At 45.0% G+C, this 17,908-nt stretch overlaps 2 protein-coding genes across 2 annotated transcripts; both read left to right on the forward strand.

The window, feature by feature from the left end:
• Nucleotides 1-6,070, forward strand: LOC103977015 (GDSL esterase/lipase At5g45920). The gene is made up of 5 exons (XM_009392398.3): nucleotides 1-137; nucleotides 257-478; nucleotides 3,013-3,080; nucleotides 3,943-4,107; nucleotides 5,723-6,070. Exons 1-5 carry the CDS (start codon nucleotides 39-41, stop codon nucleotides 5,880-5,882), a joined length of 714 nt encoding a protein of 237 aa, XP_009390673.1. The 5' UTR covers nucleotides 1-38; the 3' UTR covers nucleotides 5,883-6,070.
• Nucleotides 6,071-8,192: 2,122 nt separating this feature from the next.
• Nucleotides 8,193-10,770, forward strand: LOC103977014 (transcription factor PCF5-like). The gene has a single exon (XM_009392397.3). The coding sequence runs from the start codon at nucleotides 9,256-9,258 to the stop codon at nucleotides 10,510-10,512; it is 1,257 nt and encodes a 418-aa protein (XP_009390672.2). The 5' UTR covers nucleotides 8,193-9,255; the 3' UTR covers nucleotides 10,513-10,770.
• The last annotated feature ends 7,138 nt before the right edge of the window (nucleotides 10,771-17,908 follow it).

Consider the following 17,908-nt stretch of genomic DNA (forward strand, 5'->3'; position numbering starts at 1 on the left):
TCGGGTCGAAGTGGAACGCGGGCGACGCGAAAGCAGAGATGAGACCGAAGCTGGTGTTGTTCGGGGACTCCATCACGGAGGAGTCCTTCGGAGACGGGGGTTGGGGCGCCGCTCTCGCCCACCACTTTTCCCGCTCGGTGAGCTTGCTTTTCACCTCCTCGATCGATAGCTTCCATTCCCCCGTCTACCGATCTCGGCTGGGGTTTTCTTTCGGTGTTATGGTTCGATCTGTTCGATTCCCTGAATCATTTGTCAGGCGGACATCGTGCTGCGGGGGTACAGCGGGTACAACACGCGGTGGGCGCTGAAGGTGTTGGATCGGGCAATGGACGGTGCTTCTTTCGGCGAGCCACCGGCGGCCGTCGCCGTCTTCTTCGGCGCTAACGATGCGTCCCTCTCCGACCGGAGCAGCGGCTTCCAGCACGTGCCCCTCTGTGAGTACGGCACCAACCTACGTGCCATCTGCTCCCTCCTCAAGGTACGTAACTTCTCCGCCCTTTTTTACTTCTACGTGTCGACACGGCGGAACAAAAACAAAGCAATGGCTTCTTGACACATCCATTTCAGACGGAACCGGATATGATTGCATACGTTTTCATGACATATCCATGTTTGTGTCCCAATCCCGACTGTATATAAATGTATTTGCCTAAATTCCGATTTGAATTAATACGTGTCACATATTTTTGTCCATATTTGTATATGTTTTTAAGAAAAATACAATCAAATAATTTAGTATGCGTTTAATATATCTATCTGAATTTGTAGGATGAGATTTCCCCAATGTCCTATTCATTTTGCCCCTACTCGTTTTTGTCTCTCTTCTCGTTGTTATCATGAAAATTTATTACAAGTGAGTGTCAGAGGTTATGTTCATAAAAGTTTGTGGTGCTTGAGTGTACCAAAGTACCTGCAACTGAAAACAGCAATAGAAATGGATCATAATGTGCCAAGTGTTTGGGCTTCGATACATGAATCTTTTATGACAATTGAGCTCTTCTTGATGTAATATTTCAAACCAAAAGCTTTCCTAACCTCTTTTTATTGTTTCTAGAAAAGTTTTCTCTTCAACGCGACGTTCATTAACCACAACACATTTTCACACTCTTAGATGGTTTTCTCTCAATTTATTCTCAATCGGGCCTATACCTTGTGAGTGAAAACTTCTCTAGCTCAGTTTTCCAGAGACTATCTATCACACAAAAATGATTTTAGATTTATTCATATTGATAGGATGGCAGAAAATTGTGCAATCTGAACTAGTTGGAACATACAACTAAATGAGTTTTTTGCAAACAAAAGCATTTTTTTTTTTGTAGAAAGGCCAGGTTATTTTGTATTATAATTAGATTATAAGGGAATTATTGTCACTAGACATACTCCAACGGCTGTAGCAATGGTCTCTATAGTTGTCACTTTTGCCTCTAGTCTTTACGACCGCAACGAGCCTTTTTGTATTTGCATAACTGTTGGCTTTTCTTGCCTTGCTCATCCAAAGACATGCTCATTGCATTCCTTCTTCTCTTCTCTTCCATTGATATCTTGCATCTCTCTCTGTCCCTCTCAAGATCAGTGACTCATTCTTTTACCATGCTCCTCAGCAATGTTAGTGAGTCCAGAAGGAAGAATGAGTGGTGGAGGGAGGTTTGACGGCATGTCAAGTGAGATAACTTAATGCTTGGTACGAAGCATGGTATGGAAATATGTTGCTAGCCAATGGTGAAAGTGAGTGACAGCACGAGTTGTAAATGACCAAGGAAGCAAGGAGGTGAAGGCACACAATTATTGAGCGAGAAGTTAAAGGTGACCAAATATTGATGTACCGAAGAAGTATTTAAAACATGAAGAGGAAGATGGAGGGTTAAGAGAACGGGCAAGGTTTTTTTGAACTTCTGAAATGGTGTTAATTAGTTCAGCCAGTCAACCAGTTCAATGACCTTTAGTCAAAACAGTTCCTATCAAAATCCGATGGCCATGATAAAGCCCCCTTATAAATCAGACAAGGTGTGACATGTGGTCCTTGTTTCCTGTTGTGCTTTAAGCTATCAAGTAATTGCATCAAACTTTTTAGAATTTCAGTTGTTGTTCTATTTGACTTTGTTACTTATAAAGCACCAATTTGCTCACCTTGTTTATGACCATCGTCTAAAGACCAGTGTTGAAGTTCTGTTCTCCTCTATGGTTGCTTGATCTGCTTTGTACAACAATGTCTTCATTGTTGGCCTTTTGTTCTCTACAATAACTTGGTAGTGTCACACACACACAGATATATATATATATATATATATATATATATATATATAGGTAAGTCAGGAATAAAATTTATATGGCTTCATTGCTTTGCAGTCTTCTCCAATCTGTATGAGATTTTGGATGATTCTTCCAAAGTTTTATTTTATAATAAGATTCATGTTTTTAAGTTCTGACAAAAGTATACACTATGAATGAAATTTAGCATCATTTTTGCAAAACATTTGGTAGTAAATGATTAAAAAGATATATCATGGCTGTTATCTTGACTAGTGATGTTGGCTACAACAGAATCAATGGCTTAAAAGATCCATATGGTACTTAGGCACACACATTTGTACTATTCATACTCGTATACCAGCATAAATGCCACCATTCATACTCATATGCCAGCATAAATGCTCACCAAAATTATAAATACTAGTCAGGCCAATACACAACGACTGATATTTGAAACATTGTTGGTCTAACTAACCTTTGCATTCATATGTATGTTACTTGAGTTTTTTGCATGGTTACAACATGACTCTAGGGTTTTAGCAGATGGATATATGAACTCCTTATATTCATTTTTTTTGTTTATTTTGTATTTCCATCTCTGATTAACAATAAGAACACCTAATCTGTGATACCATAAAGTATAATATTGGTTCACAAACAATTCTGTTTTGACAAGATTAATTTCCTGACTGTTTATTGGTTACTAACTATTGAGAGATTTGGTGTTTGCTAAATCCTCTGTTTTTTTTTTTTTTTTTCTAGGATAAATGGGACTCGACTATCGTGATCCTTATCACACCACCTCCAATTGATGAAGATGGTCGTATCCAGTAAGTATTTATGACCTTCAAATTCTAAACTTTAGATTTTTTTTTGTATTACAGAACAAACACTCAATTCATCATTCGCCTAAGTTTTCCTTCATAGATGAATTGAGTGGTGAGCCTATCACTAAGTGATGGTTTGCTGCTTGTTTGCATCGTGACTTCACTGCCTTCTTCTTGCTCTCACTCCTGTTCCTTTGTTGCTCATCTATGCCACCACCGCCTCCCTCTGCCTCCACCATTTCTCCTCTCCTGCTCCTACTCCATGCTCTCTTTGTCTCTCTTTCTATGCTCATAGAGTCATAGTGGTTCAATCAGTACTTATTGGTTATAAACTATATCTACACTTGGTACACTATGGTATCAACAGAATACATTCCAGCCACTGATTGAAATCAGTGTCCGTTCACTATTTAATCTTTGAACTCTACTCTTAGAAAGGTGAAGTTATTTTCATTTCAAATATTTGTGAAAATAGTTGAACAGCAGTAGCTAGCAATTAGTTTCTCCCATATGCAGGAAATTAGAATAAAAACTTTCAATTTCATCTGCATTCATGTGTTTTCTAATGAATTCATGTTGCTGTGTGCTACTGTCAATTTACTGCAAGTACAAAATCCCACATTGATAAATTGGGAAAGCTTTATTGGTTAGATGAATTGTTGTGGTGTTCCTTTAATAGAATATCAGTGGACATGTGCAATGACAGGAAGCAAAATAAGGATGACTTTTTCTCCTTTTATATATAAGCAGTAGCCAAGAAAAAAATGATGAACCTGTATCAAAGATGCTATTTATAAGGTTCAAATGAATACAGAACATACATAAAACACTAATGCTTCTGTTTAATTATTTTCACTCCATGTAGGAATCCTTATGGAGACAACCCATCGGGTCTGCCTGAAAGGACCAATGAGGAGGCCGGTGCTTATGCTAAGGCATGTGTTGCTGTTGCTGAAGAGTCTGGTCTTCCAGTCATAGATATCTGGACCAGAATGCAGAAATTTCCAGGTTGGGAGAAGTTATTTTTAAGGTAAACATATATCTCATATGTAAACTGAACTCGAAGTTATTGCCTCTCGTTGTTGTTGATCTTTTCATCAATGAATTTCTCTTTTATTCTAATGAGTCAAACTGGACTGTAAATATGATATAGGTCCTCTTTGTGTGAAATTTCTTCCTGACATGCACCTAAAGTGGATATCTATACGATGTCACCATGTTAAAATGTAACATGTAAAAATATGACAATACCATCCTCAATATACAATATCATCATTTTAAAAGAGTTGGAGATATTATACTTTGTTTTGGACAAAAAGCAAAAGATGAACAATGAAAATCAAATCATCATGATCTTTATCATATTCTCTAACAGGAAGTTTTCCTTATTTCCCTTGATCTTCCAGACTAGATCTATGGGGAACAATAATTTCCATGTCTTATGTCAATCTCCATCTCTTTAACATTGTTTGTCTATATATTTTGTGGTTGTGAATTGAATCTAGATTTTCCTTTTTACATCCTAATCTTCAAACTAGCTCCAAAAGTGTTTCCTCATTTTGCAGAGTTCAGTAAAAAGAGAGTGAGAGTGAGTGGAAGAGTGAGCCAAAGACATCAAGGGAGTGAGGGAGGTCTAGTTAGAGAGCATTAGGGTGGGAGTGAGAGTAACAGTACTCAAGAAAGAGCCACAGAGAGAGAGAGAGAGAGAATCACTGTGAAATAGTGCAGATGTTTTAGTAGGTGAAAGATCTATGTTTGCTTGGCAAAATGGGGATTTGGGATGCTATGATAGATAGTATAGATATTTTAGTTGGACACCAACGATTACTTAACAATCAAGTCTAGTAACTTGAGTTGGAAATTACAAACTTCGAAATTGGAAATAAATTAAGGTTTAATGACCGGAGATTCTATTATATGATTGACATCTGAAGTGAACAAGCTCGCATGCTGGATCAAAAGACCATGTTAATACATTATCAAACAAACTATCTTTGATTATATGGTTACTCTTGGTCTTGGGTGTATATAAGAGTAAGCTATGATGTGAAATGGTCACATCTTTTCTTTGTTAATAATAGCAACATGATTTCTTATAGGTTTGTTAACAGGATGCTACACTTGGGTCTTCAACAAATTCCAATGGCCTTTTGCTTGTTTAAAGATGAAACCTAGGACAGATTACCAAAAAGGCCAAAAAAAGGTTTTGGGAAACAACCAGTTGAAGTATTAGCAGGGAGGGTTACGATGGGCATGTTTTCTGTGTGAACATATATGTAGTTAATTGCTTGGGGTTTTGAAGCAACGGACGTGCTGGAAATGTTAGATAGCCATGGGCTCGGATTAATGAAGACCAACTAGAGATCATGTTAAACATTCTTCTATCCTCAGAATTAACAAATTTAATTTCGTTTGATATGTTCAGAGACTATGTTCTTTCTGTCCAGGGATTTCACTATAGTTAATGAAACCATGCAGGTGAATTAGTTCTCTAGAACTCTAAAATAAATCTAGAAGCTTGCTGTCCGTTTTGGGTGCTTTCAGGCAATTCATTTCGTGTTTAGTCTTGATTATAAATTTCCATGGCTTATCATACATATGAAGTTCATCCTCAATGTAGTTGGAACAACTTTCTATGGTTGCAGGGATGGATTGCACTTCACTTCCCTTGGAAATAGGGTTTTGTTCGAGGAGGTGGTTCGGAAGCTTAAAGACACGGGCTTGAGCCTCGAGACCATGCTTGTGGATCAACCCCTCTTTTATGATATTGACCCCAAAGATCCTCTCAAAACTTTCTGCAACTGAGACTTTCCCACTAGTGTGCCTATTTTATGCCAATTAGCTTTAGCAAAGAAAAAGTTGTTGGTAGATGAAAATTTCATGTTAACTGTTTAGCGATGACCTTCACTCGGATAAAGCAATTGCTTTATCTACTTGCTTGCGGTCCTTTGGACGCTGGTGTCGAATGAATGAAGCTTCTGCCATAGATGATTCGTACAGGTATTAACTACTTGTTTTTATCATCTCATTACATGCCAGGTTAAGAATATTTTACACGCAACAATACATAAAATGATGCAGCAGGGAAAATTATGCATGAAGAGAATCTTTCGATTAAATAAATGGAGATGATTCTACTGGTTTATGGAAGCAAATTAAGTTGGTCAGGCAAAGTTTTCTAGGCTTGCAGTTGATTGGTCAGATATGGAAGAAAGCAGTGGCAATTTCTCGAGTGTGATTACTTTGCCTTTTTTCCTTTCCGTGTCATCTTTCTTTTCATTTTCGTTTGATGCTAACATAGGAGTGAATCAGGTGGTTTTTCTTTCATAGAACTCAACTGCTTCCTTACCAATCAATGCACAGTGGTTTAGTTCTGAGAAAGTATGGCTTCTCTTCAGCAACTATTTTTCTTCCAGAAAACTAAACTGACTCGTAGAATTTAATGCAGCTTGACTTCGACAATCAAAGCGATGAGAAAAATAAAGCTGCGTCATTCTCACTTGATGGTGGCGTGAAAGGATTACCTTTACCTATCATCAACTCTCTCACTGTATTATAAGAATAATTCTTCTTATGATATTATTCATATTTTTAATATGATAATGTTGTGATATGAGGATACGAAGAGACCTCCTCGTAGATATGCACAAGTGCCAGTTTGATTCATTCCGTCGTCGTAGACTAGAGATGGGACAGGCGACCACTCTCGCTCCATCAGACTGAGATATTTCCAAGTCAAAGTCAAACATTTCCAGAAAATTATTGTAACCAATTGAACCTTCAGATTGTGTGGAGGAGAAAAGCTTCATTTATTGGTGACGAAGGGGAGAGAGAGCCAAGTAAAAGCATTTTTTTCGTGAATGAGATTTTGTGGTCGAGTCTTTCAATCTATTTTTGTCTCCTTGGTGAAAGTGAACTAAAATTTTCCCCCAAAAAAGAAAAAGAAAAGTCGAGCTCTCGGTCTCTCATGCATGTTCCAAAATATCCATCGGGCCTTATCGTGGAGCAACAACACCCAGTCGTATGAGTTTGACGGTCAAGGTCGACATCGCTGTCCACATTGATTTTTTTGGCTGAGACGAAGCTCTTTTGCGGTAATGTCGGACTTCTCAAATGGGTCAATCAATACACACAGCACGCGCAGACTTGCAGGTTACTCAAATCTGATGTGTGGGACGATGTAAACCATGGAAATCGAGAAGCTTAATGCTGCTGCGTGGCTGAGCAAGGAACAGATACGTGTGTGTGTGTGTGTGTGTGTGTGTCTCAAGATTCTTCACCAAACGGGACACAGAAGAAAGGATGCATGGGAGGAAAAGAAAACAAGAGGCGGTCGGCTACCTAAAGTGGGGCGGCTCTTCTCGGGCGGCGAGCAGAAGAAAGCGACGGCACGCAGCACCCTTCACACAAAAAAGTCCTCCTTTTCATGTCGTCCTCTCCGCTCCACAACTGTAAACCTCCCTCTCCTCCTCTCCCCAGAACAAGAGACGAATAACTTTACTGCAGTAGATGCGCATGCAACATATAGCAGCCACCCCATCTCTGACGATAATTTGCACGGATTGATTATGAAGTCGCAATTATTTGTCTATATGGTTTGAGAATGTCGTCGTTAATTGTTGGACTTTGGCTGTCCCAAGGCAACCGGTAAAAGAGAAAAGTAAGGGATGAAGCATGATTTGGATTCTGCTTGCCGGCCGTGGGAGAATTGCCAGGGAATCTTTGATGATTGCTAGATTTCAGGAACAGATAGCATAGATTGGAAAGCGAGGAGAGGAAAGAAAGAAAGAAAGAAATGGGGGGCAAGATTGTAATCTCAAGAGTGTACGAGGGCATGCAACGGGGTGTAATCAAGCTGATGCTCTTCGTTCCGGGGATTGTCGTGCCTGACTGCTTGTATTATTTAGCCAGCAAAAGTAGATGATTGCCAAGTCACACTCGGTTGCAGTGACTCGAGCACGAAAAGGCGAAAAGGGAGACGTCGGCCGGGCGCTTGGGCGGAAGGCCAACCATGGGTGGCAAAAGGTGACGTCTCTTTTGGCCAAAGCAATAAAGGAGCGAGAAAACCCAAAAGCTGTAAGAGTCGCTTTTCAAGCTCAGAAAATGTATGGGGGAGAGAGAGAGAGAGAGAGAGAGAGAGAGAGGCATGAGGACGGAGGGAGGTCTTAAACAGAGGAGCATAGTGCTGTTGTGACAAGTACTTTGGCTCTGCTCACCATCCAACAGAGTTGGTCATGGTGATGAGGTGGGACGCCGAGATTGCCGCTATCTTTAATCCCTGACGCCTATTTTGTCCTTGCCAACACCACCCTCCCTCTCTCTCTCTCTCTCTCTCTCTCTCTCTCTCTCTCTCTACTTTCTTCCGCAGTAGTTTCCAATAGGCCCAGTCCCATAACAAGGATACTTGTTTCCTTTTCTCTCTCTCGTCTTCTTCCCCCAGTCTTTCCAACTATAACGCAAATCCTCTTTACCCATCCATATCCCTTGCCTTTGATCCGCTTCCATCCTGCTCCCATCCCTGTGCCGATCCTTGGAAAAATGCGGTGGCCGAGATCTGGCTTGTATCGAGGATAATTAGCCCGAAGAAAAGAACAGTTCTGGTAGCTTTTTCTGGAGTTACCTAGCAAGTGACGCTCGCCGTCTCTCTCTTTGTTCTGTTCCCTCGTCCTTGAAACACTGTGTTGGCTAGGCTGACAGCGCAAGTTCTGGTGCTGGTGATGGAATTCTGGGGCCTGGATGGCCAAAACTTTCCGGAGAGGAAGCAAGAGAGGCGCCACCACTACCAGCAGCAGCACCACCACCACATGCTTCCAGACGATCATCAGCAGCACCAGGGGAAGTGGGGGCAGGAAGTTAAGAGAGATTGCACGCATTGATAATAGCAAATTGAGCAAATCTGAAGTCGCAAGTGCGGTAGAAGAGGGACAAGGATCTGGATCCCCGGAGGACTCGTTTCCGTCAATTACAACGTCAGCCAAGAGAAAGCGAAGGAGGGGAAGAAGAAGAAGAAGAACAGAGCCGCCAAAAAGCTGTGGCAGTAGCTGCACAAGTACAAGCTACGGAAGGCCACCGCTTGCATCATCTACACCGCCACAACCAGCAGACACGAAGCCGGGGCTTAGCCTTCTCGTCGATTGCCACGGCTTCGTCTTCCGAGTATGCCCAATTTTCGGAGAGGATGGGGGAGCACCACAGCCACCATGGAAGCCTCGGCTTGCACCAGCTCGCACTCCACCATCACCAACAGCAGCAGCAACGAGAACAGCGGGCACAGACCCACTCGAGGTTGGGAAGGCTGAGGGCCGCCGGCGGGGAGATCGTGGAGGTTCAAGGGGGCCACATTGTGCGGTCCACAGGCCGGAAGGACCGCCACAGCAAGGTGTGCACCGCCAAGGGACCCCGCGACCGTCGCGTCCGTCTCTCCGCTCACACCGCCATTCAATTCTACGATGTCCAAGACCGCCTTGGCTACGACCGCCCTAGCAAGGCCGTCGATTGGCTCATCAAGAATGCCAAGGCCGCCATTGACCAGCTTGCCGAGCTCCCAGCTGCCTGGATCCCCACTGCTGCTGTCACTGCGGACGCCGCCGCCACCTCTACGTCCTGTGCTCCACCGAGCAGCCGATCCCCTGCCACCGAGCATCCTTCTGGGGAGTCCAGCAAGAAGCTAATACCAGTTTCCATGCCAGACTTTCCTACTGCCTTCAGCTTCGGCGGTCCCAAAGGCACCGGTGGAAGCATTAGTTTCCTCCCGCCGTCATTGGACTCCGATCACATTGCCGATACCATCAAGTCCTTCTTCCCGATGGCTGCTGCTGGTGGCACCACCATTTCGCCATCCTCTATCCCTTCAATTGGCTTCCACAACTACCCGTCGGACCTTCTCTCGCGAACCAGTGGCCGAACTCAAGACCTCCGCCTCTCTCTCCAATCCTTCCAAGATTCCGTCTTTCACAACGCCCAATCCGACCAGCAGCACCATAGTCCAACTCCTGCGCACCGTTCTCTACTCGTTGGCTCCTCCCACCTCGGCTTCGACGCTGCCTCACCCGGCTGGGTTGAGCAGAACCAGCGAGTGTCTGAATGGAATGTGGCGGAGACGAGCGGCGGTGCTGGCTTGTACGGATTTGCTTTCAACGTTCCACCACTGCAGGCGGTGCCGCTGCACTCGGTGCTCGGCCCAAGCCAATTTCTCACTCAGAGGGGACCCCTTCAGTCCAGTAACTCGCCTTCGGTCCGTGGTTGGGCGGACCCTGTCGCTCCCACATCCGAGTTTCACATGCAACCCGTGCTCCATCCCTCGGCTGCCTCCATCGGGTTCACATCGGAAGCCGACTTCTCGGGGTTCCATGTTCCGGCACGGATTCAGGGAGAAGAGGAGCACGGCGATGTCCCCGACAAGCCGCCCTCTGCTACCTCTGCTTCTTGCCAATGATGGAGCAGAAGAAGAGAACCCGAGCACCCCGGACGACTACCACCCCACTCGTAATTCCCCGTTTAATCGGTCTATGGATCTCTTCGTTTGTATAAGCCTTCGGTTCTTCTCTTTCCTCTGTTCCATGCTTCTGCTTTCGATCGTTTGCCATGATGAGTCTAGGTTGCCGTGACAGTCGTAGTTGCTTCTTGTTGTCGTCATGTTTTCTTCCAGCTATAGCCGAATCAAAGGTGATGGAGTTACTCTCCTTTAAGCAAATCTTCCAAATCGAGCAAGTAATGAAGAGCATAAGACAATATTTTCTTTCTTTCATATGAGGAGTTCTCTCTCACTCCGATAAGGAGGAGATGAAGGGAAGCGTCGAACTACACTACATGTTGAATCGTGCCGGAGGAACAACTGATGGCAGTATCTTCAGCGTACTATTCGAGGCCTCGAACAACCAACCAAAAGAGACGGATTCCATCACCATTCGTTCCATTTGAAGACATCGAGGAGAGGTCTCTTTCTATGAACAGCAGCAGCCGCTTGTATTATAATGCTCGCCTTGGTGCTGGGAAATAATGCCAAATCTAATGACTTGTCTCGCTAGACATGTTCATCGAATGATCATAAATTTTAAAGACTTTAATATGAATATAAACTGTAGCAATAAATCGGCCGTAGCAAAAACTGCTAACGGAGCAAAAACAAACGTAGTCCTATATATTTTCTAGAATCGAGGGAGACACCGCAAGTGATCTAAAACAAACGTAGTCCTATGTATTTTCTAGAATCGAGGCGGACACCACAAGCGATCTAAACCAAACGTAGTCCTATGTATTTTCTAGAATCGAGGGAGATACCACAAACGATCTTTTGTACGTTGAGTCTCGAATTCAATACGACAAGATACAAAGAAATCTAAGATTGACAATCACATCCAACTAAAATATTATTAGCAAGAGTAAGTTGTATCTACACAAGTATTAGTTTTTTTTATGATATCAGATGGTATAATTTGATATATTGATGTTGGATCTAAATCCTCAACTATATTAGTTTAGAAATCGGTATTGATAAGGGTAAAAATGACGATGTAACACGCCATGACGTCAGCCATGCCTGGGCAACACACTGCCTGAGGAAGTCGGCTTTAACGCCTAACTCAGGCTTAGTTCTTCACGCCACGCCAACCCCAGGTCAGACGCTATCAGTCTGCCTCCTGCAAGCAACCACATCAGGTAACATCAAAACTCATCTATAAATACCCCAGAGTTCTAAACGAACAAGGGGAGAGGGAGACGAACTCACTCAGACACAAAACACTCAGAGGCTCTTCTTCTGCCTCAATCACAATCCTCTCCACATCGCTGAATTGATCGTCGGAGGGGTCGGGCCGAGCTCCCGGCCCGACCTGTGTGCGGGTGTGAAGGACGGGATCGCCTCTTCCCGGCGTTGCGGCGGAGCTTTCTCCCGACCCGACCTGCTGACCCGACCCGCCGACCCGACCTGCCGACCCAACCCGTCGACCCGACCTCTGTTGGGAAATCATAGGGGGCGACATCATATGCGCAGCGGAAGAACAAGAAAACAAAAATCCCCGATTCCCAAAAAGATGTTTGTCGTCGTGCGAAGATTGGTGCGCAAAATCCGCAAAAAACACAAAACTGCGTATAGAGATTGTGTTACCTAGGGAGATCGTATATCCCTGTTTCCTTGCAGATCCTTAGGAGAGGGTGAAGGAGGTCAAGCGTCCTCCTCTCTAGCGGTGATCCACACAGCAGGGTTGCGACGACGCTCCTCAAAACTCCAGGCCTACTCTGAGGGGAGAGGGAGAGGAGAATAGGAAGGGCAAGCAAAGACTCTAGCCTATTGTTAGTTTGGCAAGTCCCATAGTCCCACATCGGGAAAATCAGACTTGTTGTCTCGTCTTGGAACTATAAATAAGGGCCTGAGCTTTGATGTTAGACACACCACGAGAAGTACCACAGACACCACAAGAAGTACAGCAGGCATCACAAGAAAACCTGCTTATGGTTTGAAGTCTTCTTGTTTAGGAAGCTGAAGGTGTTTTATGGCCTAGGAACATTTCCTAAGGCATTTGTAAGTGTCCCTCTTTTATAGTAGTAATTTGCTCCTCTTTCTTCCGTGGATGTAGGTCAAAGTCAATTGACCGAACCACGTATATCTGGTGTTCTGGTGTTTTGTTTGTTCTTGTCGCTTTATTCTTTCCGCTTTATTATCTTGTTGTGTTGCCAAAATTATCCTTTGGTAAATATCCTGGGGCTAGCTCTAACAAACTGGTATCAGAGCCTGGTTCTGGGATCTTTTGGCAACGATGACAATAACAAAGATCGTTGTCGAGAAATTCGACAGAAATGTCAACTTCGGCATGTGGCAACTCAAGATGGAGGCCATTCTGGTTCAAGACGGAGTTGATTTGGCACTTCAGGGTGCTGAGAACATTCCAGATGGTACGTCAAAGGAAGATCTTGCGGGTATGGATAAGAAGGCCCGATCCAGCATCATTCTAAATCTCTCTGACGAGGTTTTACGGGAGGTAGCTACGGAGACTACGGCTAAGAGCATGTGGGACAAGCTTAAAGCTTTGTACATGAAGAGGACAGTGGAGAATCGTCTCTACTTGAAGCAGAGTCTGTATATGCTTCGGATGGTTGAAGGTACATCTATACTCTCGCATCTTGATAAGTTTGATTCTTTGGTTATGGATTTAGAGAATATAGATGCAAAAATTGATGATGATGATAAGGCTTTGTTGCTCTTGTGTTCTCTTCCCCAATCTTTTAAGCATTTCCGTGATACTTTGATTTATGGAAAAGAAACAGTTTCGTATCAGGAAATTAAATCTGCACTAAAATCTAAGGAGCAAATAGACAGAGATATCACTGGGGAAAGTAGAGGAAATCAGGCTGAGGGTCTGGTTGTCAGGGATAAAATGGATAAAAGAGAATTTGACAGTAGTAGATCTAAATCTAGATCTAAATCCAGACATAGAAATTTGGAATGCAGATATTGTCATAAAATGGGGCACATTAAGATTGATTGCTTTAAATTGAAAAATAAATTAAAGCAAAAGGAAAAATTTGTTGAGAAAACTATTGAATCCGTTGAAGCTAGTGTAGCATCTGATGAGAATTTTGGAAATATTTTCTTTGCTACTGATGACAGGACAAAGTCTAAAAATGAATGGATTTTAGATTCAGGTTGTTCTTATCACATGTGTCCCAATAGGGATTTGTTTTCCACATATGAATCTAGTAATGGTGGAATTGTTTTGATGGGCAATAATGCCGCATGTGATGTTGTTGGTAGAGGAACAATCCGAATTAAAATGCATGATGGTATTGTGAGGACGCTCACTAATGTTAGACATGTTCCTGATTTGAAAAAGAATCTCATCTCTTTAGGCACCCTAGAGGCCCTTGGGTGTAAATACACAGCTGAAGGTGGAGTTATGAAAGTTTCTAGAAGTGCTCTTATTGTTATGAAAGCTTGTAGGTCTGGTAGCTTGTATATTCTGCAGGGAACTACTGTCACAGGTTCAGTTGCAGTTTCGTCATCATCATTGTCTGATTCTGATATCACCAAATTATGGCATATGCGTCATATGAGAAATATTCGACCACCACAAAGATATGCAAATTTGGTTGCATATGCTTTGTCTGTTGCAGAAGAAACAAGTGAAGTTGGTGAGCCTACTTCCTATTCAGATGCAGTTTCTTGTGATAATTCCGCTAAGTGGTTGATTGCTGAGGGAAAAGTCCTTGTTCAGAAAATTCATACAAAGGACAATCCAGTTGATATGCTTATGAAGCCTCTTCCGGTTTACAAGTTCAAGCAGTACTTGGACTTGGTTGGTGTTCATTGTTGGTGATTGCCCGTTGGGGCTTTTGTGAAGAAGGTGGAGCAAGTTTTGTTGGGACATGCCAAGGTGGAGATTTGTTAGTTTGGCAAGTCCCATAGTCCCACATCGGGAAAATCAGACTTGTTGTCTCGTCTTGGAACTATAAATAAGGGCCTGAGCTTTGATGTTAGACACACCACGAGAAGTACCACAGACACCACAAGAAGTACAGCAGGCATCACAAGAAAACCTGCTTATGGTTTGAAGTCTTCTTGTTTAGGAAGCTGAAGGTGTTTTATGGCCTAGGAACATTTCCTAAGGCATTTGTAAGTGTCCCTCTTTTATAGTAGTAATTTGCTCCTCTTTCTTCCGTGGATGTAGGTCAAAGTCAATTGACCGAACCACGTATATCTGGTGTTCTGGTGTTTTGTTTGTTCTTGTCGCTTTATTCTTTCCGCTTTATTATCTTGTTGTGTTGCCAAAATTATCCTTTGGTAAATATCCTGGGGCTAGCTCTAACACCTATGAGGCTGTGAATCCCTCCTATTTATAGAGATCCCGTGTCAAAACCCTAATGGGTCCTTTCCCTAGTGGGTATTGGATTTGCATCCAATAAGACAAGGGCTCCGTCAGATATCTCATATCCGAACCTCTACTCATCGCAATGCCTACCATATGTGTGTGACCCTCTAGGCCCAATATCGAGCTGGCCGTGAGTCATACCTGTCAGAACTCCTTCTAACTCAGTGAATTATTATCTCTGTAATAATTCACTCGACTCATCGACTACGGAAGTACTAGGCCACTACGCCGTAGTCCCCAGACGATACAGGGGAATCCAATCCATTGGACCTGTCTGTCCTCAGTTACCATGTACCTATAGTCCCTCATCCATCTAATATCCCAAAGACCGTATATCGAGCATGGTGCTGTCAGACCCATACGGTTTCTACTCGAGTCTCGCTCTAATCGGATTCTCCCGGAGAACTCTTTCTCTCTCAACCCGAATGACCCTGGCCAGGGATTTGTCTGAGCAAGAACACATGGGATATTCCTCTCATGATACCGAGAGTGGATGATCCTCTATCGACACTCAATAGCCCTCGTAAGGTCGACTACCACCCCCAATGACCAGCTGTACTAGATCTGGGAACAGCCAAACCTATAAGTCTGGTATCAAAGAGTGGAGCACTCATACAGGACATCCTTGGTGTCTCAAGTCTAAGAACCAGATACACCACTAGGACTACGGAATCGCTGTCTGACAATAAGGCATCATCAACCATCCAGCATTCCGTAAGCGGATCAATCAGTGAACTCATTCTCCAATGAGCACCTGTACTGTATCCCTAGTGTCCCTACACGAGCAGCTATGAGACCAGCTGCATCCATCATATGGACGGGTATACAGCACACCAGTCTATCCGGTTATCACGATGTCCCTCTCGAGTAACCTATGACCGGGATTATTTAGGATATGTGTTTAAAGGTGAATCGATCTCATTATCGTGATCTCATCACGATCTGATTCCCATTGCACAAATCCAAGGACATCACAATATATATGCATTTATGCAATAGTTATAAAGTGATATACGCCAAAATATAATAAGCAAAAAGATTCTGTATCAAGTCACACGTGCCATCACTCACGTGATTGGCTTGCTGGGCACTTATGACTAGCAACCTCCCGACCTGAACCACCGTGCTCGGTCGCCGAGAGACCCCGAGAGACGCCGCCCGAGATCCCCGACATCCGGACCCCCGAACCGAGCCGCGATGGCCCCGAGGCCATGGCTTAAACAGATGCCCCCCGCATCATTTTGGCGCTAGAGGAAGGGCCCCGAATGTCGAGGGATCCTCAGACTGATCCCGACGAACTCCCTGCCGAGGGATCGTTCTTAGCAGGGGCGCAGGCCGTGCGTCCCTTGCGTGACGGGCCGTGGGTTGACGACTTCCCCGCGACCTCTGAATGCTACTAGCGTTCATTCGACAACCCGGATCTGCTTCCGCCCGAGGGCGCTCCAAGCGTCCCCTCGCCGATGTCATCCAAGGCCTTTCACGACCTCGCTCGTCAAGTCCGAGCTCTGACGGATATGGTGCAAATCATCATCTCGCTCGTCTCCCAACCGACACCCCCACTTATGACTCAACCGCTACGGCAACAAGAGCCACCCACTCGGGCCCACGTGACGCTTCTGGAGCCTTCCACTTCTCCTCGGGTCAGACCGACCCCACTCGGGGATCTAGTAAGGACAAACCCGAGCGGCCGCCCGGAGCCCGAGGTATTATCTCCGGAGTCAACGAACTCCCTGCGAGCCCAGCTATGCTTTCTTAGTCGGCGGCTCGACGAACTAGAGAAGGACTTTCGCAACTCAGAGGGAGAGCTCGGGATGGACACACACCGAGGATCTCCGTTCGCACCAGAGATACGAGATCACGCCGTTCCTCCGAACTTCCAGCTCCCTTCTTTGGACGCATACGACGACTCCACTGACCCGGAGGACCATGTCGCCGCTTTCCGTTCCCATTCGACACTGTACGGAACGTCTGGTGCTTTAATGTGCAAGGCGTTTCCCACGACCCTGAGGGGTCCGGCCCGCACATGGTACAGCGGCCAGAAGATTGGAGCGATCACTTCCTTCGGCCAACTCGCCAAGGACTTCGAGCTCCACTTCGCAGCCCATGCCCAGCCGAAGCCCTCCGCGGCATTGCTCCTCGGATTCAAACAAAGAGAGGATGAGCCCCTCTCACATTTCGTAGATCGTTTTACCACGCAAATCCGAAGCTTACCGGATATTCACCCCTCTCTGTTAGTGCAGGCGTTCATGGTAGGCTTGCAACCTTCCAGATTCTGCTGGTTCCTCGTAAAGCGACCCCCCACCAAAGTACCAGATATACTCCAGCGAGCCAACCGGTACATCACGGTGGAGGCTTGGGTGACCGCAAGGAAGAGGAGTGACTCTGAGCGACGAGCCTCGTAGCAGCGGTCAAGCACCCGCGGTTGCTATCCGATGTAATCCTCGTGCAAGGAATCTAGCCCCTTCCTGAGTCTCTTCCAAGCAAAGGCTCCATGTTTACCTGACCGCCTCTTGGCTCACGGTTAGCTTCGGTCTAACCTCCCTCTTTTTGCATTCGCACGGCTCGGTCGTAGACGACCGAGTCCACCTCAGCGCGGCTTACCCGCTTGAGCCATGTCCCTCGGCCACAGCCTGCCTGCGTCGAGCTTCTCGGCCATACACTGCCGAGTTCACCTTAGCGCGCCCTGCCCGCCTGAGTTGTCTCTCGACCCGAGCCACTTCCCTCGGCCACAGCCTGCCTGCGCCGAGCTTCTCGACCATACATTGTCGAGTTCATCTCAGCACGGCCTACCCGCCTGAGTTGTCTCTCGGCCCGAACCACTTCCCTCGGCCATGCACTGCTCGAGTCCACCTCACGCGGTCTGCCCGCCTATGTCGTGCTACTCGGCCGCATGACCAACGCGACCACGCCTGCGCGGTCTGTCCGCCTGCGTCGTGATCCTCGGCCGCATAATGCCCGAGACCACAC

This window comes from Musa acuminata, chromosome BXJ3-3 (genome assembly GCF_036884655.1).
Source record: "Musa acuminata AAA Group cultivar baxijiao chromosome BXJ3-3, Cavendish_Baxijiao_AAA, whole genome shotgun sequence".
Taxonomy (NCBI): Eukaryota; Viridiplantae; Streptophyta; class Magnoliopsida; order Zingiberales; family Musaceae; genus Musa; species Musa acuminata.

Bases quoted from the DNA above. Each gene is read 5' to 3' on its own strand.
- LOC103977015 (XM_009392398.3), top strand. From the start codon at position 39: ATGAGACCGAAGCTGGTGTTGTTCGGGGACTCCATCACGGAGGAGTCC. The intron at 479-3,012 runs GTACGTAACTTC...TTTTTTTTCTAG, and splicing joins CCATCTGCTCCCTCCTCAAG to GATAAATGGGACTCGACTAT. The intron at 3,081-3,942 runs GTAAGTATTTAT...CACTCCATGTAG, and splicing joins GATGAAGATGGTCGTATCCA to GAATCCTTATGGAGACAACC.
- LOC103977014 (XM_009392397.3), top strand. From the start codon at position 9,256: ATGGGGGAGCACCACAGCCACCATGGAAGCCTCGGCTTGCACCAGCTC.